The sequence below is a fragment of the Zalophus californianus genome, chromosome 15, assembly GCF_009762305.2.
Source record: "Zalophus californianus isolate mZalCal1 chromosome 15, mZalCal1.pri.v2, whole genome shotgun sequence".
In the NCBI taxonomy this organism is placed as follows: Eukaryota; Metazoa; Chordata; class Mammalia; order Carnivora; family Otariidae; genus Zalophus; species Zalophus californianus.
The window spans coordinates 88,829,042-88,856,575 of record NC_045609.1 but is presented as its reverse complement, the minus strand read 5'-3'; the positions used below and the strand labels follow the sequence as shown (position 1 = coordinate 88,856,575).

General features: G+C 50.0%; 1 protein-coding gene across 1 annotated transcript; it reads right to left on the bottom strand.

Moving 5' to 3' along the window:
- Positions 1-363: 363 nt before the first annotated feature.
- LOC113923742 (scavenger receptor cysteine-rich domain-containing protein SCART1-like) lies at positions 364-25,778 on the bottom strand. Its single transcript, XM_027596821.1, has 15 exons — positions 25,659-25,778; positions 13,372-13,438; positions 12,952-13,269; positions 11,765-12,061; positions 10,574-10,896; positions 9,943-10,246; positions 9,515-9,832; positions 9,130-9,444; positions 3,413-3,727; positions 3,212-3,271; positions 2,822-3,136; positions 2,344-2,544; positions 1,841-1,975; positions 1,189-1,383; positions 364-712 (listed from the first exon to the last, which is right to left on the bottom strand). Exons 1-15 carry the CDS (start codon positions 25,776-25,778, stop codon positions 642-644), a joined length of 3,354 nt encoding a protein of 1,117 aa, XP_027452622.1. The 3' UTR covers positions 364-641.
- Between the last annotated feature and the right edge of the window lie 1,756 nt (positions 25,779-27,534).

Genomic DNA, 27,534 nt, shown 5'->3' with positions numbered 1-27,534 from the left:
CCCATCCCCCAGGCCCAGGGATATCCAGTGTGAGGGTGACCAGGGTGTGGTCAGGGTGCGTGTGGTCAGGGAAGGAGGATGTGAGGGAGGTTGTGAGGGTGGGGTGGGGAAGGTGGGGTCAGGTGGGCGTGGTCAGGGCGTGGTCAGAGTGGCAGTGGCAGGATGCAGGGTGTGAGGGTAGGGTGGGGACGGAAGGGAGGTGGAAAGGCTGTGGCAAGTGTGGTTGTGGTCACAAAGGGCTGGCTCCCTCGGTGAGTACTGGGGACTCTGGCACAACGGAACACCTGGGCCGGTTCCAGCACCCTCTGTGGATGTGAAAAGGGGCATCCAGGAGTTGGTTCGTCAGGGGCCCCCATCCTGATGCGCACAGGAGAACCACGTGGGCAAGAAGTTGTCGGTGCAGAACGTTGAAAACACGCGACCACGTGGGACTAGGGTGAAGAGGGGGTAGCTGAGAACAGAACCTGGGCTGAGAGGGGGCAGTCTGAGGAATGTTTCTGAGATGAATTAATGCATGAATGAGTGAGTTCAAAGGGACTTTAATGACATCTTTTAAAATGAGGACAATGAAAGCCCTCCAGGGCCTGGGCTCTCTCCCTGCTCTGGTCTCACTGATGTCTCCCATGGCCAGCTCACTGTCATCACGTCCTAGGGCACGCTGTGTCTTCCATATCAGCCTGAGCTTTGGGGCCGAGGCTGCAAGAAGCCCCACCTGCGTTTAAGGAGAGAGACGTGCACTGGGTCCCTTGGCCATCCCTCCGAGCCCCCCCGACTTCTGGGCCCTGGTGTGTCACTTGAAGCCAGAAGGTCACACAAGGACTAGAATGGGTGAGCCAGGGTCACACCGCTTCCCCTCCCACCCTGTCTGCTCAGGCTCCCTGTGGCCGGCCAGGACAAGGTACTAGAAGGGCCCTGTGGGCAGCCATGTAAAGAAACCCAAAGAAAACTCCAGGACCCTCCCTAAACTCCACATCCACCCACAAGAAGACTCCTGTCTAAGGAGCAACTTTGAAGGGACGGCCGAATTTTCTAACATCCAAGCCTGTGACGCAGGAGTGAGGGTCATGGACACACGGGCTGATGGCTCTCAGGGTCTTTAAATGTAGGCACTGGCCAGAGCAGAGCCCCAGGCATAGGTGCAGTACAGAAGGGACAGCACGCCAGACAATAAGGCGCAGAGGTGCACACCAGTGGGGCTCAGGGGCACCTCCTCCTCTTCCTCCTCCTCCTCAGGGCCCAGCTCCGGCTCCCCAGCGTCATCATACTCCTCCTCCAGGGCCAGGTTCTGGGACACTCTGGGCCCCTCGTCTTTCTCCCCCATGGGGACAGCTCCGATGTCCTCATAAACACCTTCCGAGGGCAAACTCCCCAACATTCTGGAACCTGCAAAGGCCACACCAGACCCCTCTAGAAGAGACACTCCCACAGTCTGAGCCCTCCCACTGCTGGCCCTGTGGGGTCTCCCATGCGTGCAACCTGGCCCTTCTGCTGCAGTTGCCCACCAAGAGCAACGTCCCCCACAAGGGGCCACACGCCTCCCTGGCACCCAGGGCTGGTTAGCCCCACCACACAGATGGCCTGAGGAATCGGGACACCACTGGGGACTTGTTCTCACACCCAGGCCACCCTTCAGAAGCAAAGCAGGGCCCAGGATCCCGAGTCCCCAGGGTCCAAGAATGTCACTGGGAAGTCGCCATGCAGTGGAGGTCCAGGTGTGACCGGGCATGCAGAGCAGTTACCAGGACAGAAGAGGCCTGTGATGGGCTGGGGTCCCAGAGTGTGCGCCCCCAACCTCCCCAACCCAAGCCTTGTGTTCACCTCCCCAACCACACCCACCTACCCCTGCGGGTTCTGCCACGGTGCCACTGTGCCCCCAAGACCAGGGAGACAATGACCAGAAGGGTGCCGAGGACAACGCAAAACATCATGGGTAGGTTCCCAGCCTTGAGGGCAGATGCAGGGGCCAGGGGAGGGCCTGTGGGGACAGTGAGAGGCGGGGTCTCCCCTGTGTGCCTGTGTGCCTGGGGTATTGTGACCTTGGGTCTGGACCACCTGAGCCTCTCAGGGAGGGGGAAGGCACCCAGAGGAGAGATGGCCTTGTGCTCCTCCCCCAGAGATAACCCCGAGGTCATTGGGCAAGGGTCAGGAGGGAGGGGGTACAGAGGGAGGGGGCCAGAAGGGAGGCCACAGTGTTCCCAGGTCAAACCCCCCAGTTGGTAAAAGAAAGACCCCAGAGAAGTGGCTAGGCAGGGCCTGAGCCTGCTGTCCCTCCCAGTGGCTCTCCACACAGGAGGATGCACAGCCATTTTCCTTGGAGGAGGGGGTGGTCGTGGTCCTCCTGACCTTGGCCCGACCAGCCTAAGGAGGGGCTGACTGGAGCCTTGGCACCCACAGGAGACTCCAGGGCACCCCTCTGTAGAGAACCCATTGTAGGGCCCCTCTGAGTTGGGGCCAGACAGGAGAGCATGAGCTGAGCCCTGAGGGAGAGCACACTACCCAATGTCTGTGCCAGTGCTGGTGGCAAGGCCGTGGTTCCCCTGTCACCTGCAAGAGAAATAGGAAGGATCTGAGGGCAAAGTAGGGGAGGCAACCACAGCCCTGGGCAGCCTAGACCCTTACCCAGACCCTCAGGGAAGTGTCCCAGCCCCACTCAGCCTGAGCCAACATGTCATGGGACAACCACAGAGGCAACCAGAGGAAGCCAGCACAGCCTCAGGGCCAGGTTCTGGGGGGATACTCGGAGGAACCCTTCTGGCAACCCCTCCCCAGCCCCCAACAAACCCTCCCACCCCGCCTGTCCCGCTACCCCCTGCCCACTCACGGGAGCAGTGCACGCCTGCATCCTCCTTGTGCCCACAGTCTCCGAGTCCCCACGGCTCTGTAGGACAGCTCCACAGGGATGCCTCACTGCCACGGCACCCCACCTCATCCAGCCACACAGGCCCCGAGCCTGGCCCAAAGGCAGCCCCCACAAGGGCACCCACAGCCGGGCCACAGCCCAGCTGGCGGCACACAACCTCTGCATCTGCCAGGTCCCAGGAATCATCACACACGGTGCCCCAGGAGCCAGCATGCCAGAGCTCCACACGGCCAGAGCAGTTGTCCTTGCCCCCACGCACACGCAGCATACCCTCTTCTGGAAAGGGGGGTTGTGGTCACTGCAGGGCAGGACCAAGATGAAGAGTGGACAGGGAGATGGACAGAAGGGTACCTGGGCAGCTGTGGGTGGATGAGCAGTTGAGGGTCTCCCCGGAATCCTGTGCCATTTTCTCTGACAATCCTATTGGATTAAGTAGTCACCATCCCACTGTAAATGCCCTGAAAAGCTTCAGAATGCAGTTTGTAGAACCCACATGACCCCCAGGCCCTGAATCATGAATGGGTGGCTTGTCAGAAACCACCAGCATCCCACCTGCACAGGTGATCCAGACCTCCTCTCCAGGGGTACAGGAATGTGGGTGCCATGGTGCCGAGGGGCACTGCCACAGCGTGGAGTTTCTCAGCCTGCGGCACTCGATGTTGTCCACCCAGGAGGTGCCTGAGCCAGTGTGGACGGGTCTGTTCTCTAGCCAGCCCTGCTCCCCACAGCCCAGCTGCTTGCAGATGATGGACAAGGAGATGTCCTTCAGGGCATTACTGCACACGGCGCCCCACGTCCCATTGTAGAACACATCCAGCCACCCAGCACAGTGGTGGATGCCACCTCGCAGTCTCAGAGCCACTGACCCTGGAAGACAAGAGCAGTCAGGCCAGGAGAAATCTCCAAAGGAGAAGGCCAAAATGAGAGGGTCCCAGCACTGGCATCAGTGCTGTTCGAGACATCTAACCCAGGGAGCCCCTGGCATGAACCTTAAATCAATCACACATCCCCATGACAATCTCCACCCCAGGGATGTAGGTAGCAGTTAATCTCAGGTGACCTGATTTAATCCCAAGCTGTAACGTCTTAGCAGGTGTCAGCTAATTGTCCAGAAATCCATCTTTGGAAATCATTCAAAATAGAGAATAATCCGGGTGCTAAATGAGAAAAATATGCAGCCAAGAATACTTTATCCATCAAGGCTGTCATTCAGAATACAAGGGGAAAAAAAATCCTCCAGGACAAACAGAAACTAAAAGAATTTGTGATCACTAAACCAGCCCTGCAAGAAATATTAAAGGGGATCCTTTAAGCAAAGAGAGAGCCCAAAAGTAACAAAGACCAGAAAAGAACAGAGACAATATACAGAAACAGGGACTTTACAGGTAGTACAATGGCCCTAAATTCATATCTTTCAATAGTTACTCTGAATGTAAATGAGCTAAATGCCCCAATCAAAAGACATAGGGTATTAGATTGGATAAAAAAGCAAGACCCATGATATGCTGTCTGCAACAGACTCATTTTAGACCTAAAGACACCTCCAGGTTGAAAGTGAGGGGTGGAAAATCTTTATCATGTTAACAAACATTAAAAGAAAGCTGGGGTAACAATCCTTATATCCGACAAATTAGATTTTAAAACCAAAGACCAATAAGACATGAGGAAGGACACTATATCATACTTAAAGGGTCTATCCAACAATTGTAAATATCTATGCCCCTAACATTGGAGCAGCCAATTATATAAACCAGTAAGTAACAAAATTAAAGAAACACATCGATAATAATAGAATAATAGTAGGGGACTTTAACACCCCATTCACCACAATGAACAAATCATCTAAGCAGAAGATCAAGAAAGAAACAAGAGCTTTGAGTGACACACTGGACCAGATGGACTTAACACATATGTTCAGAGCATTCCATCCTAAAGCAACAGAATACACATTCTTCTCAACTGCACATGGAACATTCTCCAGAATAGATCACATACTGGGTCACAAATCAGGTCTCAACTGGTACCAAAAGATTTGGATCATCCCCTGCAACAGTACATTAAAACAATTACCACAACCAAGTGGGATTTATTACTGGGCTGCAAGGATGGTTCAAAATCCACAAATCAATCAATGTGATACACTACATTAATAAAACAAAGGAAAAGAACCATATGATCCTCTCAATAGATGCAGAAAAAGTATTTGACAAAGTACAGCATCCTTTCTTGATTAAACCTCTTCACAGTGTAGGGATAGAGGGAACATACCTCAATATCATAAAAGCCACATAGGAAAAGTCCACAGTGAATATCATTCTCAATGGGGAAAACTTGACAGCTTTTCCCCTAAGGTCAGGATGCCCGCTCTCACCACTATTGTCCAACATAGTACTAGAAGTCCTAGCCTCAGCAATCAGACAACAAAAAGAAATAAGAGGCATCCAAATCGGCAAAGAAGAAGTCAAACTCTCACTCTTTGCAGACGACATGATACTCTATGTGGAAAACCCAAAAGACTCCACCTCAAAATTGCTAGAACTCAAACAGGAATTCAGCAAAGTCGCAGGATATAAAATCAATGCACAGAAGTCAGTTGCATTTCTATACACTAACAATGAGACAGAAGAAAGAGAAATTAAGAAGTCAATCTCATTTACAATGGCACCAAAAACCATAAGATACCAAAGAATAAATCTAACCAGAGAGGTAAAAGATCTGTACTCTGAAAAGTATAAAACACTCATGAAAGAAATTGAGGAATACACAAGGAAATGGAAAAACATTCCATGCTCATGGATTGGAAGAACAAATATTGTTAAAATGTCTATGTTACCCAAAGCAATCTATGCATTCAATACAATCTTTATCAAAATACTATCAAGTTTTTTCACCGAGCTGAAACAAATAGTCCTAAAATTTGTATGGAACCAGAAAAGACCCCAAGTGGGCAGGGGAATGTGGAAAAAGAAAATCAAAGCTAGGGACATCACAATTCCAGACTTCAAGCTGTATTACAAAGCTGTGATCATCAAGGCAATATGGTACTGGCACAAAAACAGACACATAGATCAATGGAACAGAACAGAGAACCCAGAAATCGACCCTCAACTCTATGGTCAACTAATCTTCAACATAGCAGGAAAGAATATCCAATAGAAAAAAGTCAGTCTAGGGGCGCCTAGGTGGCTCAGTCGTTAAGCGTCTGCCTTTGGCTCAGGTCATGGTCCCAGGGTCCTGGGATCAAGCCCCGCATAGGGCTCCCTGCTCGGCAGGAGGCCTGCTTCTCCCTCTCCCACTCCCCCTGCTTATGTTCCCTCTCTCACTGTCTCTCTGTCAAATAAATAAAAAATTTTTTAAAAAAAGAAAAAGAAAGACAGTCTCTTCAACATATGGTATTGGGAAAATTGGACAGCCGCCTGCAGAAGAATGAAACTGGACCATTTCCTTACACCATACACAAAGATAAACTCAAAATGGATGAAAGATCTAAATGTGAGACAAGAATCCATCAAAATCCTAGAGAAGAACGTAGGCAGTAACCTCTTCAACATTGGCCACAGTGACTTCTTTCAAGACATGTCACCAAAGGCCAGGGAAACAAAGAAAAAAGTGAACTATTGGGACTTCAAGATAAAAAGCTCCTGCACAGCAAAGGAAACAGTCAATAAAACCAAAAGACAACCCACGGAATGGGAGAAGATATTTGCAAATGACATATAAGATAAAGGGCTAGTATCTGAGATCTATAAAGAACTTCTCAAATTCAAAACCCAAAGAACAAATAATCCAGTCAAGAAATGGGCAGAAGACATGAAAAGACATGTCTCCAAAGAAGACATACAAATAGTCAACAGACACATGAAGAAAAATGTTCATCATTGGCATCAGAGAAATTCAAATAAAGACCACAATGAGATACCACCTCACACCAGTCAGAATGGCTAAAATTAACAAGTCAGGAAACATCAAATGTTGGCAAGGATGCAGAGAAAGGGGAAACCCTCTTACACTGTTGGTGGGAATGCAAACTGGTGCAGTCACTCTGGAAAACAGTATGGAGGTTCCTCAAAAAGTTAAAAATAAAGCTATCCGATGACCCAGCAATTGCATTAGTGGGTATTTACCCCAAATATACAAGTGTAGTGATCCAAAGGGGCACCTGCACCCCAATGTTTATAGCAGCAATGTCCACAATAGCCACACTATGGAAACTAAATAGTCCAGATGTCCATCGACAGATGAATGGATAAAGAAGATATGGTTCATATTTACAATGGAATATTACTCGGCCACCAAAAAGATTGAAATCTTGCCATTTGCAACAACATGGATGGAACGAGAGGGTATTGTGCTAAGCAAAGTAAGTCAGTCAGAGAAAGACAATTATCATATGATCTCACTCATATGTGGAATTTAAGAAACAAAATAGATAAACATAAGGGAAGAGAGGAAAAAATAAAACAAAACAATATCAGAGAGAGAGAAAAACCATAAGAGACTCTTAACTATAGGAAACAAACTGAGGGCTGCTGGAGGGGAAGGGGGGTGGGGGGATGGGGTAATTGGGTGATGGGCATTAGGAGGGCACGTGATGGAATAAGCACTGGGTGTTATATAAGACTGATGAATCACTGAACTCTACCTCTGAAACTAAAATGCATTATATATGTTCATTGAATTTAAATTAAAAAAAAAAGTACAGAATAATCCTTGTGCACAAGATGATCAATGTAGCAGTGATTATAAAAACTTAAAAAATTGAAAAACAGGAATGAGCGCAGTTTCATGTTCAGAAAGCATCAACCCGGGCTGGTCATGGCCCAAGTACCATCACATTACCCTCAAGCAAGGCAACTCCAACAACACTGAGATGTCTTAAGTAAACCATAATATCACCACTAATAAAGCATTAGACAGTCCTTTAAAATTATGTTATGAGAGTCCACAAATACATTAAAAATACCTCTGCAGGATATGAATTGCATGTGATGGGGCCATAACAAATTAAAATTTAAATAAGCTTTTAAAAAATGCTTGAAGGATGTACATCCATGACAGATTACCAAAGTGGCCCCTAAGGTATCCTGCTGTACCCACACCCCTTGAAATGAGTCTGGGCTGACCCCCTGAACCTGGGCTGGCCTTGGGACTTCAGTCAACTGACCAAATGGGTAAGAGTGACCCACGCCCGTCCCAGGCCTGGGCATCACACACGTGCTTGGCCTGCTTTGGCTCTCGCTTTTGGAACATTGCTTCCATGTTGAATCATAACAGAAACAGAGCGTCCCCCACCCCAGCCAACAACCAGTTCCCAGCAGCAGAATCCTATCAGTCAGCAAGTGATCAGCTGCCTGAGGGAGCCCCTGAGACAGACGAAGGAAGGCAAACTTGCCAAGTTGAAACGCACATCCAAGAACTTTTGTTGACACACAAGCATTAAATCCGTGATGTATACAAAACCTAGAGACACTCCCCCAGAATATATGAGAAAAGACCAGAGCCCCCCCAAAAAATAATGAATAAAAAGGACAAGGAAGATCTAAAATAATGAGCTGAAATGTCACTTTGAAAGACACACAAGGATTGAAAGAGAGCGATCATCCGAGACATCAGATGAGGAAAACTTTCCTAAAGCAAAACCAGTAAGAAGAAAGCACAGTGAACGCTCAGCTCCGTCCTGGAGGGCAGCCCTGCGCAGACCCCTCACAGGCTCATACCCCCCCAATAAATGACACTCTGTCCCTCGGGAATGACCACACCCACACACTACCGATATAAAGAGCCTCAGATATGCATAAGCTTTCATACACCACCTTTAAAGCATTCTGGAAAAAGTCCTCCAGAACACTGAAATAAGGGTCCAAAGAGTTTGAGACAGAGAAAGCTCACACACAAATGTGAGCTGAGCCTGTGAGCAGGGGTGACAGACCCCAGGCAGTGCTGGTCCAGGACCGCCAGCCGCATCTGAGCAGACCCGCACCCTCCCCCGACCGGGGTCTCCTGTCCACCCCCCCCCCACACACACACACACCCCGCCGGGGTCTCCTGTCCATCCCCCCGTCCCCCACCCCCGGCAGCGTAAAGTTGCTCTGGCCTGCAGCATCACTGCAGCAAGAGAACACTGTCCAATACACCGCGGAGCTCTCCATGCCGGGAAGAGACGTTAGTGGAATCCGTGGAAGGCAAGAGTGCAAGATGTTATGCACTAGGACAGCACGAACATTCTATACCCAGCTGCCCCAAAAAGACAGTCAACTAACAGGACCCACCTGAGCAGATGACGCCGGCGTCCTCCTTGTGCCCGCAGTCCTGCTGGCCCCAGCCCCGCGACGGGCACTGCCACAGCGCAGACTCGTGGCCGCTGCAGCCCAGCTGGTCCATCCAGATGCGCCCCGACCCCGCACCGAAGGGCGCGGCCCCCAGGGCGCGGAGGGCTTGGCCGCAGCCCAGCTGCCGGCAGACCACGTGGGCGTCCTGCAGGTCCCAGCCGTCGTCACACACGGTGCCCCACGTGCCCCCGTGCAGCACCTCCACGCGCCCCGCACAGCGGTGGGGCCCCGCGGCCAGCCGCACCCGCCGGCTCCCTGCGGAGACACGCGGAGTCAGGGCGGCCGGCCCGCGGGCGATGGGCCAGCGGCGCGGGCACTCACTCACCGGAGCACACGACGCCCGCGTCCCGCGAGGCTCCCGAGGGTACCAGCGGGGATGCGGACACGTTGCACTGGGTCAGGCGGGTCTCGGTGCCCTGACAGCGCGCGCGGCTCAGCCCCACCGGGACCGCCCCGCGCCTGGGCGCGGGCGCGTCGTAGGCCCGGTCAGCCTGTCCGCACCCCAGCTGCCTGCACACCACGCGGGCGCCGCGCAGGTCCCACGCGTCGTCCAGGACGCGGCCCCACACCCCATCCAGGGAGACCTCCGCGCGGCCATCGCAGCGGCTCTGTCCGTCTCTCAGCCGCAGGGCGTGGAGGAGACCTGGGGAAGACGCACGCATGGACAGGGGGTCAGGGGGAGACAACCACCACCTCCCAGCAGAACCCCGCCCACTCCCAGCCTCCCTCAGCCCGCCGCTCTTGCAGACCCACCTGAGCAGACTGCGGCAGCCGCGTTTCCCAGCACACAGGCCCCGGCCCCCAGGGTGCTTACTGGGCAATTCCACAAATAGGGTTCTGTCCCCACACAGTGAAACACATCAGGCCAGATGGGAGCGTCCCCGTTCCCAAAGTGGCCTCCTCGGGGTGTGGCCTCCGCACTACCGCAGTTGAGCTGGTGGCAGAGGACGGTGGCATCTGCTAAGTCCCAGTGGGCAGCACAGAGGGGTGCCCAGGCCCCCTGCACTTGGAGCTCCACGCGCCCCTCACAGCTGCTGCTGCCGTTAACCAGCCGGAACTCTGAAGAGGGGAGTGGGAGTCAGCATCCCCCGCAGCTACAGACCAGCTTCTTTCCTTTGCACCCACTGCGCCGGCCACAGCCGTGCCCTTTTGCCTCACCAGTCCCCTCCCCACCTCAGCCGCAGCATCCAGATCATGCCTCTGCAGATGTGCCCACAGACTACGGTGTTGCCACGGTGGGGGGGCACAGTCCTCTCCTCCCCCTCAACCCACAGAAGCAACACTTCCCACGCCCTTCTGGCCAGAGGCACCTTTATGAGCCTAGTTTAGAGCCCCCAGAGGGAGTCACCAAGGGAGGCTGGCAGGGAAGGCTACCTGAGGCTACCCTCCCAGCCTCACCTGAGCACCTGAGCCCGGCATCCTGGCGGTGCCCACACTGGTGCCCAGGCCCCCGGGGGCAGTGGAACAGCAGAGACTCATTGCCTGCACAGTGGAAGGCCTCTGTCCACACAGGCCCAGAACCCTGGCCGAAGTGGGCGCCCCCAGGAGTAGACACAGCCGAGCCACACTGCAGCTCCCGGCACACAACGTGAGCCGTTGCCTGGTCCAGGTCAGCGTCACAGACAGTGCCCCAGGTCAGGCCACGCCTCACTTCCAGACGCCCGGCACAGGGGTGCTCACCACCCTCCAACCGGGCTTCCATGTGTCCTGGGGGAGGACACAAACTCTCAGTTAGGGATAAGTGTTCTCAGGTGAACAATTCAGCCACCTCCCTGGGCCACAGGAGGCTCCAGCCAGGGTAGACCATCTGTAATCAGGCAGTGAGTCTGCAAGCCCTGGGCAGAAACTGATAGCCAGAGGCCCATACACCCTCCACCTAGAACAGAGCAGGAGTCCCTGGTCACTTCCCTGAGATCAGAGGTCAGAGTCACCTCCTCCAGGTGCCCACAGGTGTCACATAGCCTCTGCCTGCCCAGAGCAGGGGCATCAAGACCCTGTATAGTCTTGGAAGCCAGGTCAAGACACCTTTCCGGCCACAGATCACTGCCTTCTTGGGGGCACCAAGGAAGGTGACCCATCCACCTCACTTTAGCTTTTCCCGATTCCCAGAACACAGGCAGGATCTATGAGGGCCAATTCACTTGCCCATTTGAGACAGGACTGGGAGGGGGCAACCACAAGCCAGCTGACTCATGTTGTAAGGCAACAATCACAGCTCAACCAGCACAGATGCTGCAGGATAGCCAGGACCCCAGCCGGCCAGGGGGTTCTGAGCCAGGACACATCTGGGGGGACACACACACAGGTGACTCAGTGAGGCACCTGAGGAGCCATCCAAGAGCACTTCCTGTGCTCTCACCTCCAGGCCTCTGTTCCAAGCAGCTGTGAGCTAAAGAACGCCAGATGGTCACAGTGCCTGCCCTCACCTGTCCAGCCCATCCCTAATTCATCTGAGACACCAAGCTGCCCAGGTGTCAAGAGGAGATGGGTCTGTGAGAGCTGAGACCACTCCCAACAGCTCCTTCCCCAGGGGTCTGCACCCTGAGACTCAGGCGAGCCCCATGCTGGGCCTCACCTGAGCAGACCACCTCCGCGTCCTGCCGGAAGTCACAACCACTGCGGAGATTATTGTTGAGTCTGCAGTTCCGGATGGTGGGCTCGGTACCCCTGCACATCATGTACTTCCTGACGACCCCCACGTCTTGGCGGGGGGCCTGAAGCACAGGCCCACACCCCAGCTCCTGGCAGAACACCGTGGCCTCCTCCTCATGCAGGCCGCAGAGGCGATCCACCCCATTCACATTCCGGATCTCGGGGAGTCCAGAGCAGGGGCTGCGGCCCTTTACCAGCCGGATCTCCCGAAAGGTGCCATCTGAGAAGCACGGGCCCAGTGACAGAAGGTGGGGACTCTGCTGGCCGCATGGCCACTCAGAGCCTCTGGCCTGCCTCCATGACCAGATCCCATTTGGGCGTGGCAGTCCCTACGCTGGGCCTGGGTCAGACTCTGCAACCAACCCTGCTCCTTCCAGAGGGTCCAGAGGGCACTTTCTGAGAGCAGCCAGTCACAAAGCCTCCCCCACTCAGAGGGACCTGAGCCTGGGTTAATACTCTGCTGTCACTGTCTTGAAAATCTTGTTGTTGAACAAGGGTCCCTGCATTTTCGCTTTATACTGGGCTCCATTAACCATGCAGTGGGTCAGCTTCACAGACAGGAGGCTATGGGGGGCGGCACAAGTTCACAAGTGCCCAGAGACAGCAGAAGACTCTCAAGATAGACCTCAAAGGGAAAGCATTTGCCTCCTCATCATTTTTGAAATCATGTTTAAATACCTAATGTTAAACACCAACAAGCACCCTCAGGTGTCTAGAAGACAGGGTGGTCCCTAGCCACCACCCCACCCCCCCCCATCTGCCCATTTCCCGCCTCTCCACACTCCCACATTGCTGTTGTACTTCTTTATTTACTCTGTTTCCCCCTAGGAGAGTACAGGCTCCATGCAGCGGGATTTTTGTCTGATTTATTCACAGCTGCATCCCCAGCACCCAGAACAGTGCCTTGCAAATAAGCACTTGTTGAATGAAAAGCAAAGGACCCCTAACAGAAGGTATGAAAGAGTCATGAGAGGTTGGAAGGCTTTACAGGTGGGGATGGTTCCTATGCCCAGTAAGGAGCCCCCCCTCCCCGCCCAGATCCTCTCTCCTTGCCCCTCCCCCAGACCTACCCTCTTCCCCCTCCGCAGCTCCCTCCTGCGCCGGACTTACTTGCACACAGAGCAACCACCACCCACTCGTGAGGGCACTTGCTCCGAGTCCAAGCCCCGAGGCTGCACTCCCAGAAGGAGGGCTCATCACCCCTGCAGGACACGTTGTGGAGCCAGGGCCGCACCATCTCCCCGGGCAATGGGACGTATTTGGGGGCACCCACGGCATGGCCACAGCCCAGCTGCCTGCAGACCACGGACGCCTCCGCCAACGTCCACTCCTGGTTGCACACGTGTCCCCACTGCTCCTCGTGGCGGACCAGCACCACTCCGTCACAGGAACTGCGTCTGTACGCCAGCCTCAGGTCGCCTGGTCCGCCTACAGAAGGACAGGCCCGCCTCAGAGGGGCCCAGAACCGTCTTTGTGGGGGTGGGGGGAGAGCCGGCTGTAGCTGGGAGGTATAAAGACGCCTGCGTTTACCCGCGGCCACTTCCAAGGTCTTGCTGCGAGGCCTCAGCACAAAGTCAGGTCCCCCTGACCCCCGAGTCTGCGCCGTCCAGAAGGGTGATGGGGTGGGGTCACACAGAGACCCGCCCACTGCCCCCACGCACCCCTGCGTCCTTGCCTCCACAGTCCCCCTCCCCCCAACCATGTCTTCTGCTCCCCTTCCAAGCCCTCTGGGGCCCCATACGATGTGGGTGACCCGACCCCCCAGGCAAGGAAGTCCCTTGTCCGCTGCCTGGAACTGGGGCGGCTCTTCCCACCACCCCACCACGCCTCCCAATCATAATTTCCCCACTTCCACTGGCGGGCCTGTGGCCCACCACACGCACCCCACCACTCTCCGTTCCCTGCTCACCTCTACCCCACCCCCCGGACGGCTGCCTGTCCTTCCAGTTCCGCTCTCCCAGGCGGCCTCCTCGGGTTTCAGGTCTCAGCAGCTCCCGGGACCAGGACCAAATGGACCACCTCACCAGGACCAGGATGTATTTCCCGAACCACACCCCTTCTAGGCCTCTGCACCTTGGTTTCTCCTGCACAAACCCCTCCCCATCACAGCCCCTTGATCCCCGATTCTCACGACCCCTTCCTGGGCTGCTGCTGGAGAAACAGAACAGCAGTCACAGAGAAGTCTCTGTCCCAGCCTGGGCCACCCCAGACCACCTCCAGGGCCCATCCTGGACTCACAGAAGGAGGAGACAGAGGGCAGACTCCCACACACAGATCCAGAGGAAGGCTTGTCCCTCTCCGCACTGCTCTCATTGACCCCTGAGGGTCTTCATTCATCACTGGTATATCTCTGGTACATCCCCCTCCAACCTGTGCATGGGTGTCTGCATCTCTAACACAAAACGGGATCCCCTCCGGTTTTCCTACAGCACTCCCACAACGGCATCACTGCCCACAGATTCCTGCCACCACTACCTGGGGCGCCCCTACTGTCCAACTCTGAGGCCACCTGGGCTGGGCCAAGGATCAGCCTGCCCAGTGAGGCTCTTCCATCAGTTTCCAGGGCACTGGACACTGCTACCCTCTCCCATCTCCCTGTGCGACTCACACACTCACTCTCTGACACCAACAATATCACTCACCCAGTCAGAGGCCCCAGGCTACTGTATGCAGTCTCCCCCAGGGGCTTGCTCCCTCACTACCAGCCTTTCCGTGTTGTTCCATCCGGCAGAACCCCCTCTGTACAGCTTGCTGCCCATGATTCTGCCTCTTGGTTTCTGGACCCAGCAGCATCCCACACCCCTGTGCCCCCCACCTTGCTACTGCGACTCCCTGCAACGGTGTCTCTCTTCCATGTCCCAGCACAAGCTGAATGGTCACCCTCACTGCCAGGTACAGCTGGCTTTCCGTCTCCCCCACCAGCCACCCAGCCCCGGGGAAAGCAGATGGAGCAGCCCCTCCGCAGGACCTATCAACACCTCCTGTCCATGGGGATCACTGGGACCAGAAACTAGCCATGTCCCCTCATTCCATCCAGGCTCTGACCCAGCCCTGCACCCCGCGGTCACCCTGGGATTAGGTTTGCTCAGTCTTCGTTAGAACAAGAGTCTCCAGGGATACACACTTTGGAGCCCACATGCCCACTTGCCCCAGGATGACCCATACACCTCTGGGCTGAGCAAGAGCCAGATAGACAGCTGGTCATAGCAGAAAACCCCCACACCCCAGGGTCTCAGGCTCTACAGAACCACTGCCTCCAGAAGCTTCCATGGATGAGGGAAGGAGAAACTTACCAATGGGGATTGCCCTGAGAGTGAGGAGAAGGGTTCCCAGTCCCAAGGCCCAGAGAACTGTCTTCATGGCCCTGTGACCCGAGGGCTCAGCCAGCTCCAGCCACTCAACTGGGGCAATGCAGAGATTACAGTCAAGAGTCAAATATACAGAAGTAGGAGCCACCAATGGCCTCCAGGAACCAATGGGGACAGTGAGGGCCTTTCCAGAACCTATCAGGGGTCTGTCTCTCTGTCTCTGAGCAGAGCAACCAATGGTGTTGGCAGCCCTGAGCATTGCCAGATATGAGCGAGGGGCCCAGGCTGTGGGTTTCCTCCCGCACTGATAACTGCTGACAGGGTAGCTTTACTCAGACCCCACAGCCAGACAGGTGGTCTAATCTGCCCACAGCCACAGCAGCAGCAACAAAGCCCTGTGTGTCTCTGCCCTCCGCCCAGGCCCAGTAGCCTTGGCTCCGCACCACAGTGACACAGTGACACCAGATTTCTGGGGACCAGCAGGAACTGAGTGGAAGCCCCACAGCACCAGAAGAATGAGACAGCCCAGGATAGCCTTTCAAGGCCCCTAAAAACTGAACTGTCATTGGACCTAAAGCCGCAAAAGGACAGAACCTATACTCTGAACCTAAACAGGGTGACTACCTGCTGACATGGAAGAGTCTCCCAACATCACAATCCAGAATACAAGTGAAAATCATCCATCATATGAAGAATCAGGAAAACAACAATTTGATGATAAAATACAATGAACTGATACAAGATGAAGTTGATCTCAGAACTATCTGCCGAGGATTTTAAAGTAGACTTCATAAAAGATGCTTCCACAGTAAATTGCAAACTCTTTTGAAACTAATGGGAAAAAAATAGAAAATCTCAGCAGAGAAATAGAAGTTATAAAAATGAACTGCTGGTGAGGTATGGAAAAATTGGAACATTCATGAGATTGGAAAATGGTGCAGCCACTTTGGAAAACAGTTTGGCAGTTATTCATAATGTTAACCCAGCAATACCACTCCTAGGTACATATCAAAGAGAAATTAAGTTATGTCCACACAAAAACCTGTATATAAATGTTCATAGCAGCATTATTCATAATAAACAAAAAATAGAAACAAGCTAAATGTACATCAATTGATGAATGGATAAACAAATGTGGTCTATCCACAGCACAGAACATATTCAGCCATTGAAAGGAAGGAAGCTCTGACACCTGCAACAGTGGAGTGAACCTTGGAAACAGTATGCTAAGTGTCAGACACAAAAGACCACATGTATGATTCCATTTATATAAAATGTCCTGATTGGGCAAATCCACAGACAGAGAAAGTGAATTAGTGGTTGCCAGGGGCTGGAAGGAGGAGAAAATTGGAAATGACTGCTAATAGGTATGGGGCTTCCTTTGGGGGAGATGAAAATGTTCTGGAATCAGCCAGTGGTGATTGTGGTATAACTCTGAGTATACTAAAAACTACTGGATTATACACTTTTAAAGGATACATTTGTGGTGTATGAGTTATATTCTCAATAAAGCTGTTATCCTTTTAAAGAACCAAATGGAAATTATAGAACTAAAAATACAACTGATGTTTTTTAAAAACTCACTAAAAGGGGGCCCTTGGTTGGCTCAGTCAGTGAAGTGTCTGCCTTTGGCTCAGGGTCCTGGGATTGAGTCCCACATCGGGCTCCCTGCTTAGCAGGTAGTCGGCTTCTCTCTCTCCCTCTGCCCCCTCCCTGCTCATGCACTCTCTCTCAAATAAATAAATAAAATCTTTTTTTAAAAAACTCACCCAATGGACTGAAGAATAGAATGGAAATGCCAGAGGACAGCATCAGTCAAACTGAAGACAAATAAAAAGAACTTACTAAATGTAAACAACAGAGAGAAAATAGACAAAAAAATTAATACAGCCTCAGAGACTTCTGGGACAATAACAAAAAAGATAATATTTCTATCATTGGAGATCTAAGAAGGAGAGGAGAGAAAAGAATGTTAAGAAACTGAAAACTTGGCAAGACATAAACTTACAGATTCAGGAAGCTGAGCAAACTCCAAATAGGATAAACCCAAAGAAATTCACTCCAAACCACATCATAAGTAAAATTCTGAAAACTAAGAATTAAAAAAAAAAAATCCTAAAAGCAGACAAAGAAAAACAATACATTATCAATAAAGGAAAACCAATCTGAATGATAGCAAATTTCTCATCTAAAATGGAGACCAGTAGGTAGTGGAAGACCCATTTTTAAGAGCTGAGAGAGAGGGTGTGTCAAGCTTGTATGCTACGTCTGTGAAACTATCCTGCACAAATTACGGGGAAATAAAGACAACCTCAAATGAAGGAAAACAAGAGAACTTCTTGCTAGAAGACATACTGTTACATAATGGCTAAAGAAAACCTTCCAATCAGAAAGCAAATGATTACAAAAAGATGGGACTTTCAGAAAGGGAAGAAGAACAATGAAATGGGTAAAAGTAGAAGTGACCATAATAGACTATCCTTCACTTTGTGAGTTTCTTTAATCACATTTTATGTTATAACACCACCTGAAGTGGTGCTCAGTGAATACAGAAGAAATACTCCAGACAGTTCTATGTTTAAAGTAGGAGGGTAAAAAAACAACTAAATATAAGTAAGGTTTCTATATTTCACTACAAGTGTTAACATGACAACACCAGAAGGCTGTTATAAGTTACATATAGTATCATATATAAGTTACATATAAGGTAACCAATTAAAAAATCATACAAAACCCAAATACATTATAAATACATCAAAATAGAAGTCTGAAAAATGTTCACATAACTCATAGAGAGAGAAGGGGAAAAGAAACAGATACATGAAGACAGGGGAACAAATAGGAAACAAAAAGTAAATGGCAGATATAAGCCCTAAAACATTAGTAATAACTTAGATGTAAATGTTCTAAATACACACATTAACAGGCAGATGTTGGGGGCGCCTGGGTGGCTCAGTCAGTTGGGCAGCTGCCTTCGGCTTGGGTCATGATCCCAGGGTCCTGGGATTGAGCCCCACATCGGGCACCCTGCTTGGGTTAGGGTTAGGGTTAGGGTTAAGGTTGGCAAAGTGAATTTTGGCTGGAGTGGCTATATTGATATCAGAGAAAAATTTCAGATAAAAGAAAATTACTAGGAAGAATAGGGAACATTACATAATAATAAAAAGGATGAATCCACCAAAAAGATAGAACAATCTTAAATATGTATGTGCCAAACTACAGAACTTCAAAATATATGAAGCAAAAATGGATAAAGCTGAAAAAAGAAATGGACAAATCCACAATTCTACTTGGAGACTTCAAGATGTCTCTCACAGCAATTGACAGAACTACTTGAGACAAAATCAGCAAGATATGGAAGAACCGACACCATCAACCAATGGATCTAATTCACATCTGCAGAACACTCCACACAACAAAAGTAGAATACACATTTGTTTCACACACATGGGACATTCACCAAAATTTGTATCTTAGGTCATAAAACAAACCTTAACAAACTTAAAAGAATTTAAATCATACAGAATATATTTTCTGACCATAATAGATTCAAACAAGAACTCAATAACAGAAAGACAACAGAAAAATCTACAAACACTTGAAAATTAAACACACTTCTAAATAATCCATGGGTCAATGATGAAGTCTCAAGGGAAATTTTAAAAATACAAAGAAGTGAATGAAAATGAAAATGACATATCAACATTTGGAGGATGCAGCTAAAGAAATGTTAAGAGGGAAGTTTACAGTGCTTAATATTTACATGAGAGGAAAGATCTCAAACCCATAAGCTAAATTGCTATCTCAAAAATCTAGAGAGAAAAAAGCTAAATAAAGCCAAAGTATGCATAAGGAAAGAAATAATAAAGGTAATATCAGAAATGAATGAAGTTAAAAACAGGAAAACAATTTAAAAAATTAATGAAACAAAAAGCTGATTTTTTGGAAAAAAAAATAAACCTCTAGCAAGATTAACAAAAATAAAAAATGACCCAAATCAATACCAAGAATAGAAAAAGTGATATACCAACAGATGCAACTGCCATTATAAGGATAAGAGAGAAATACGATGGACAACTTTAAACTCATAAATTCAACAACTTAGAAGAGATGGACCAATTCCCTGAAAACCACAAACTACTAAAACTCAGCCAGATGAAATAGATAACTAAAACTCTAAAGGAACTAGGTTTTTGTCATCAAAATGCTTCTGAATCCAGAGTTCTCACTGTTAGAATTGACATTTACAGATCAGCAAGGGCAGGAGGCTGGAATGACCCACATGGTGGTGGATTAGAGGTGGAGATGTCACTACGATCTTGTGTTCAGCTTAATCTGGGTACAGATGGCTACATACAGAAATACTGTAGATGTGTGTATGTGTGTGTGTATTTCTATACAGATGTGTGCATAGGTATGTACAAACACACATGTATTTCTTTGTTTTGCCAACTGAGAGAGCCTGGAAGCCTTGGTGCCCCAGTAGCGATGAGCACACCCAGTGCCCAAATCTTGGCATCTAACATCATCCTCAGTCAAAGGAGACAGGACACCTGGGAGAAGCAGCTGATTCTAAGACTGGGGTAGGAAATATATAAGGTGGGCCTGGAGTATCTTGTAATGTCAGAAAGTAAAGAAGTGATCAAAAATAAACAATAACAGAAAATTGAAAACACTGATGATGAGATATGGCAAAGGTGCATAGGGGCTGACTGAAGGGTTCCCAAAGACCAAAGCTGGAACAATTTGAGCAATGATCAATCAGTCAATATTGGATTATAACCCAAAGGGTAAAATACACACCCATTAGTCATACTGGCATTAAAAAAATGACTGAATACATACAGGAGGAGAAGAGATACCTTTCCCATGCAGAAGAAGTCCAAATAATTTGTGTAGATACTCTGCTTTCAAGGAAGGAGCACATAACTTCCCACTCCTTGGGCCTGCCTAATGTCTTCCTCCAAAAAGTGAAGTATAGAAAGGGGAGAAAAGGAACAGCTCTTCAATGGAAAAAAAACCTGACAAACACAATTCATCCATGTGAAAAAAGTCAACATCAACAGCCATACACCATCTTGATATGTGTACTCTTGATCATAAGGGATAAAAATGGCACTTCACCTCTGTGATCTGCCTCCAAAAAAACCCATAACCACTATCTAATGGGAAGAAGATCAGAGAAATTCCAGTAAAAGAGCATCTTACAAATACCTGAGCAGTACTCTTCAAAACTGTCAAGGTCATCAAAACCAAGAAAAATATGAGAAATCATCACAGCCAAGAGGAGTCTAAGGAGACATGCCAACTAAATATAAAGTGATATCCTAGATGGGTTCCTAAGACAGGAAAAAGACATTAGGTAAAAACTAAGGAAATCTGAATAAACTATGGACTTTCATTTATAATAACGTGTCAATATCGGTTCATTAATTGTAGCAAATATACCATATTAATGTAAGATGTATACAATGTATGTGGGATGTGGGGTATCTGCAGTAGCTTCTCTGTCTCTGTGCAAATCTAAAACTGTCCCAAAAAATAAAGTCTAAAAATTCCTAAAAAAGAAATCTCTAGGCCAAGATGGTTCCACTGGAGTATTTTACCAGACATTTTAAAAAGAATACACCAATTTCACACAATCTCTTCTAAAAATAAGACGGAACACTTTCCAACTCATGTTATAAGACAAGAATTACCCTGAAAGTACAACCAAAGATAGCACTGAAATGAAAACCACAGACCGATGTCTCTAATGAACTTAGCTGTAAAATCCTCAACAAAACTTCATCAAACATAATCCAATATATAAAAAGAATAATACACTATAACTAAGTGGATTTACTCCAAGCATGCAAGATTGATTCTGAAAATCAATCATCATAATTCATCTCATCAACAGACAAAAGAGGACAAATATTATGATCATATCAAATGTGCAGAAAAAGCTTGACAAAATTCACACCCTATTCAGGATAAATAAGCTCTCAGGAAACTAGGAATAGAGGGGAACTTTCTCAGTCTCATAAAGAATATCTACCAAAAATTCTCTGCATTTAACATCATCGTTAATGCTGAAAGACTGAATGTCCTCCCTTAAGATCAGGAATTTAGTGTAGTGATGCCCATTCTCAGCACCCTCACCCAACATAGCACTGGAAGTTCCAGCCCGAGCAACAGTGCAAGAAAAAGAACTAAAAGCATACATGTTGGAAAGGAAGAAATAAAAAATATCTCTATTTACAGATGACATAATTATTTGTGTGGAAAATCCCAAGAAGTCTACAAAAATAAAACTCTTAGAAGTAATAAGTGGATTCAATAAGATCATATAACACAAGATCAAACACAAAAATCAGGTGCATTTCTACACACTAACAATGACCAGGTGGAACCCTCAATAAAAAATGTAATACAATTTATAATTTCTCCAAAGAAATGAACTCAACCTAACCCTCATATCTTATACAGAAACTAATTCAAAATGAACGATGGGCTTAAATGTCAAATGTAAAACTATAAAACTTCTAGGAAAAAAATTAATAAAATCTTTGGGACCTACAATGAGGTAAAGCATTCTTAATTTGAAACCAAAAACAAAATTCTATAAAAAGTTATATTGGACCTTGTAAAAACTAAAAATCTTTGCTTTGTGAAAGTATTGTGAAAATACCCACTGGGAGAAAATATTTGCAAATCACATATTCAACGCAAGACTTGCATTCAAAGTATTTTAAAAAAACTCTAAAAACTGAACATGAAAAAATATTCAATTAGAAAATGGGAATGCATAGTCATTTCACCAAAGAGGACATACAGATGTGTCATATAAGAACATGAAACGATGTTCACCTTCATTAGCCGTTAGTAAATGCAAACTAAAACACAATAAGATATCACTACAGAACTACCAGAATGGCTTTTAAAAAAATTAGTGGTAATACCAAATGCTGGCAAGAAGTCGAGAAACTAAATCACTCACACATTGCTGGTGGGAATGTAAATGGTACAGCCACAGCCACTCTAGATAATTTGGCCTTTCTTTCTAACCCAAAAACTAGACTTGCCATATGACTCAGTTGGGCACTGACCCCAGAGCAGCGAAATCTTATCTTCATGCAGAAACTTGTACTCTAATGCTCACAGCAGCTTTATTCACAGTAGCCGAAGAGTGGGAATTACTTAATGCCTCTCCAAGGTTCAACAGTTAAATTGTGGTGCATCCATGCATGGAACACTACTCAGCAATAAAAAAGGACTGAGCTATTGATACACACAAAACAACTTGGATGAACGAACCTCAAGGAAATTATGCTGAATGAAAAAAGCCATCTCAAAAGGATACATATTGCATGATACCATTTATATAACATTTCTGAAATAACAACAGAGACGAAGAACAGATTAGTGGGCTAGGTACGTGAGGGTGTAGGGGTGTGACTAGAAAGGGGCAGCACCAGGGAGTCAGCGTGATTCCTGTGGTACTCACCTGAACGTACATACGTGATGTGACTGTGAGTTACACGGACACACACATGAGAACGTGCACAGCCAGTGAAATCTGAACTAGCTCTAGGGATTGTACCCATGTGGATTTCCTGCATTGTTTACAGTTTGGGACTGTTAAAAATAAATCTATTAAGAACATTCTTGTACAAGTCCTTTGGTGGACGTATATTTTCATTTCTCTGAAGTAAGTACTTTGGAGTGGAGTGGTGGGGTCGTTCGGTAGGAGCAGGTGTAACTCACTATGAAGGGCCCAAACTGTTTTCCAAAGTGGTTGTACTATTTGGGGCTTCAGTTCCTCCACATCCTCTCCACTCATAAATTTCTAGGAAATGCAAACTAACGTACAGTGACAGAAAGCAGGTCAGTGGCCGCCTGGAGAGGTACTGTGGGGAGGGGCAGGAAGGAGGAAACTTTTGGGGGGGGTGGAAATGCACATTCTGTTGATTGTGGTATCAGTTTCATGGGTGTATACATATGTCAAAACTAATCAAATTGTACACTTCAAATATGTGCTATTTATTGTACATCATTTGTACCTGGATAATGCTGTTTTTAAAGAAAGATTATCCTCCCACAAAGAAAACCCTGTGCCCGGAACCAACAGAATTGGCAATGTGTATAAAGCATAATAATGGTGCCCACAACTGGCTCTTTCCCCAGGACTGCAAAGTTGGTTTGCCATTAGAAAAGCCATCATTGTAATTTGCCACACTGAGGTACTAAGGGAGAAAAATTATATTATCCTCTTAAGAGAGGCAAAAAGTTTTATATTAAAAAATGTGTTACAATTAATAAATACTTTGCAAACTAGGAGTAGCCCGGAACTCCCTTAATCTGATAACAAGTATCAAACCACAACCCACAGCAAGCCTCCTGCTCTCCAAAACCCAGTCAGAGACCAGAGGCAGCGCAGGGCTGCCCTCCCCACTTCGACCGTCTCTGCCCTGCCCTGGGGGCCTTCACCAGTGCAGTGGGTTATGAGAAGAAAGTCGTTAGGACTGGAAATGAGGACAAAGCCCTCATGGCCCACAGACAATGCCAGCGGGAAAGAAAGGAATCCAGAATAATCTGCAGCTAAATGAGTACAATCCACGACAGTTTAGCAAGCTCACAGGGCACAGTTAATAAACAAAAAACAACAGTTTTTCTACATAAGAGCAACAAGAAACAGAAAAGGAATTATTTTAAAAAGCTACCACTTACAAAAGCAACAAAAATATTAAACATCTAGGAATTACTGTAATGAAAGATGTGGGAAACCTTTACACAGAAAACTGAGAGACATCACAGCGAAGTTTAAGTAAGAAAGAAAAATACACCCAGTTTACAGGTCAGAAGACTCAATCTTGCAAAGACATAAAATTTCCCCAAATTAACTACTGAAGGAGGGAGGCTAACCCTGACAAAATGACTCTAAAATTTACATGGAACCCCAGATGGGCGTGAGTAGCTGCCAAGCCAACTAGGAGCAGGACCCTGCAGGTCCAGCTGGATTGGCAGCAATGCAACTGTGGGCGTCTCCAACACACGTCAGCCAGCCAGTGTGGATGGAAGCAGAGAGCATGGTCAGGAGTGGACGCCCTACTTCTCGAAGGCCAGCGACAGGCAGGGAGGCCTCCTGCCCAGCTGACAAGGGCACTAGAGTGGGCAAGAAGTGGGGTGAGGGCACGAGGGTGCTGCTACCCGGGGGAAGTGGGGCGTGGGCTGCGCGGCTGGGGCTGCCTGCCCTGTCATTTCCAAGCCAGGAGGCTGCAGCCTGTGTCTCTGCGATGTCAGCAAAGGCAGAAAAAGGGCGCCTGGGTGGCTCAGATGGTTAAGCGTCTTCCTTCGGCTCAGGTCATGATCCCAGGGTCCTGGGATCAAGTCCCGCATCGGGCTCCCTGCTCGGCGGGGAGCCTGCTTCTCCCTCTGCCTCTCTCTCTCTCTCTCTCTCTCTCTCTCTCTCTCTCTGTCTCTCATGAATAAATAAATAAAATCTTTAAAAATTTTTTTCAAAAAAAAAAGCAGAAAGAAAGGTGGAGACCCGGCAGGAAAGGCCAGGGAAGGGTCCAGAGGTCAGCACAGCCTGGAGCAGGAAAGCCCCCAGGATGTGTGTGGATAAAGATAAGGTCTCTGTGGGGGAAGCAAGAAGTCAGAGTCCCTGCCCCTTGGCTTGTTTTCTGCGGAGGGGTGGGCGCTATAGGGTTTGGGAAGCCTGCCTGGGGCCGCAGAGGGCCTCTGGGTCTGCTGGAGCTCACGCTGCAGGGACAGACTGGAGACTCTGCTGGGGACAAAAGGGTGAACACTGACGCTGGAGTTTGGGGACGGGTGGCAAGCCCAGGTGTTAGGCACCCACTAAGGTGGGACTAGGGGTGCTGTGAGCGTGACATGAGAAATGGGCAGCACCTTAATCTCCACACCTTGGATGCAGAGGTGAAGTTCTGGGCCAGGAGAAGCCAGGGGTGTCTGCGGAAAGGGGCTGAGATGAGGTGGGGAAACAGGACCCCGGGAAGCAGGAAGCTGGGGAACTGTGGGGAGCACTGCCGGTGGGTGCTGGGATTCCCAAGTAGAAAATCTCCAGCCAGCCACCAAAACCAACAAACCAGCAAGCAGTCCGGAAGCCCAAGACACACCTGCCTGAGCACAGCCTGCAGAGGGCCACCTGACCTCCCTACTGGAGAGGCACTGTGGTGCGAGGCCCCCGGGAGCGTGCAGGGGCGGTGGGGAGGGGGGCCACAGATGTGCACCAGGGCAGGAAGCCCCGAGCAGACCAGGGTAGGGGCTGAGGCAGTCGCGTGAGTAAGACAGTGTCTTCCCCTGGAAGGTTCCAGCCACCTCTCTGCAAAGCAGCCTGGTTGGCCCAGGTGGAACGCAGGGCCGTGAGGTCCAGAGGGTGGTCAGCCCTGCCCAGGAGCCACAGCTACTCCCCAGCACCAAGGCCCAGTGGGAAGGGGTGGTGTAGGGCTGAGTGTGGGCACACAGACCAGCAGTGTATCTGAGTGTCCTCCCTTGGTCCCTCACTCGGGCCACGTTAACGGTCACCTCAAATAGCAGCCTGAACAGCTTAGCTCCAGCATGCTTGAAGTCCCTCACCAGGGCAACTGAGGAGTCGCTTACAGCAGTGGAAAAGAGGCTGGCCATCTTGACTCATGTCCGCAGAGGGACAGCCCTGCTCCCAGCTCCTTCCTCGTCCCGCACCCTCATCTGCCGGAGGCCCCAGTCCTTGGTCCTCCTCCCAGCCTCGCACCTTGTGGGACCCCAAATGCCCATCTCCAGGAAGGCTCTGAGCTCCAGACGCACGTGCCCATGTCCCCACCTAACTTCCCCTCATCACTAAATCTGCACACCGAAAACACTTACTCCCAACCCCCCCCCCCCAGCCCTCCAAAACCCACCAATCCCACACCGTTGGACTCCTCGTTCTTCCACATCACGCCCGACCCATCAGCAAATCCAGCAACATCCTGCCCTACCACAGCGATCCTTAGCTCCGGCAGCAGCCTGAATGCAGCCCATCTGGGCCCCGCCAGTCTATTCTTCCCAGCAGCCCTGCTCTGCCCAGAACCCCGCATGTCTCAGGGGCACCACCAGGCCATGCGCCCACCCCGGGGCTCAGCCGCCGACCCCGCCCCAGCTCTCTGAGTCCAGGCCAGTCCCAGCATGCACCCTCCCCCTCCACACGTGGAGCGCACGTCCCCTCCCCCTCCACACGTGGAGCGCACGTCCCCTCCCCCCACACGTGGAGCCCACCCTCTCCCCCCCACATGTGGAGCCCATGCCCCCTCCCTAGGCTGTGCAGTGGCTGGTGCCTCCGCCCACGCTCTCCTTCCAAGCTCTCTCCAGGATTCTGTACAAAGCTCTGACTGCGCCCCAGACTTCCTCCCGGTCCCTACTGGCCAGAGCACACGTCACCAGCCCCTCATCTCCTCCCTCCAGCTCCAGAGCTCCACACACAGGAGCTTGACTGCTGGATGCCGTATCCAGAGCCCGGAGCCCTCCCGGGTTGAATCGTGAATATGAGTAAATGTGACTTCTATAAAATGACTCTGCAGCCCAGGAACACGAGGCCATGAGATAGGGCAGCCCCAGAGATCGGGGCTCCCCTGAGGCCAGGACCCCACCTCCATGCCCCATGGGACAGCTGAGGGGTCTGAGGCACAGAGAGACCAGATGTCCTGTCCCAGGCACAGGTGGCTGGGGAAGGTGGGGCTTGAACCTGAGCCGCCCGTCCCAGTGCCCACACCCTGGAGCTCTGGACTCTGCTGCTTCTTGAAATCTTTGCAGGATGAAACTGCGTGTACCTGCAGGCGTCAAGCAGATACTGGGCAGTATGCAGAGGAGAGAGGTGAGGGAGCCTGTGGCCGCTCAAGGGCAGAGGCCAGGAGGAGTCCCGGGGAGTTCTGGGGTTCTGGGAGGAGGCAGGAAGCTGAGAAGGGGACATGAGCTGGGGCCTAGGGGTGGAGGCAGCCACCCTGCCCGGTTCTAGGCTCAAGGGCCTCTCCAAAAAGGGGCGGGGGTGGGGGGCCAGGGCAGCTGTACCCTGGGGCATCTACTCCACCAGGGAAGGGGGGCCACCCGCCACACCCTGCTCAACCCCAAGCTCAGTCTGAGGCCTCGGTGGACAAGGCCTGGTGTAGGGGAATGCCCTCTGAAGGCTCACAGCAGCAAGATGCAGAACAGAGCCCGAGTAAGAGTTTAGGGGTTTTGTCCTCCAAACCCATTCTCCCGTATATCAGCCAGCTTGTTTAGCACACTCTCACTTTCACATCGAGTGTGCAGATCCACTCAGGGCCACGTTCTGAGGCACTCGGGGTGCAGGTAAGAAGCTAAAACCCCAACCATACTACAAATGAGTGCATTGGTTTTTAAATGGGTTTTGGAGATCTAGAAGCACAGC

Bases quoted from the DNA above. Each gene is read 5' to 3' on its own strand.
- LOC113923742 (XM_027596821.1), bottom strand. From the start codon at position 25,778: ATGGCCAGCCTCTTTTCCACTGCTGTAAGCGACTCCTCAGTTGCCCTG. The intron at 3,728-9,129 runs GTGGGTCCTGTT...CTTGTCTTCCAG, and splicing joins CGCCGGCGTCATCTGCTCAG to GGTCAGTGGCTCTGAGACTG. The intron at 1,384-1,840 runs GTAGGTGGGTGT...TGGCCTTTGCAG, and splicing joins CCGTGGCAGAACCCGCAGGG to GTTCCAGAATGTTGGGGAGT.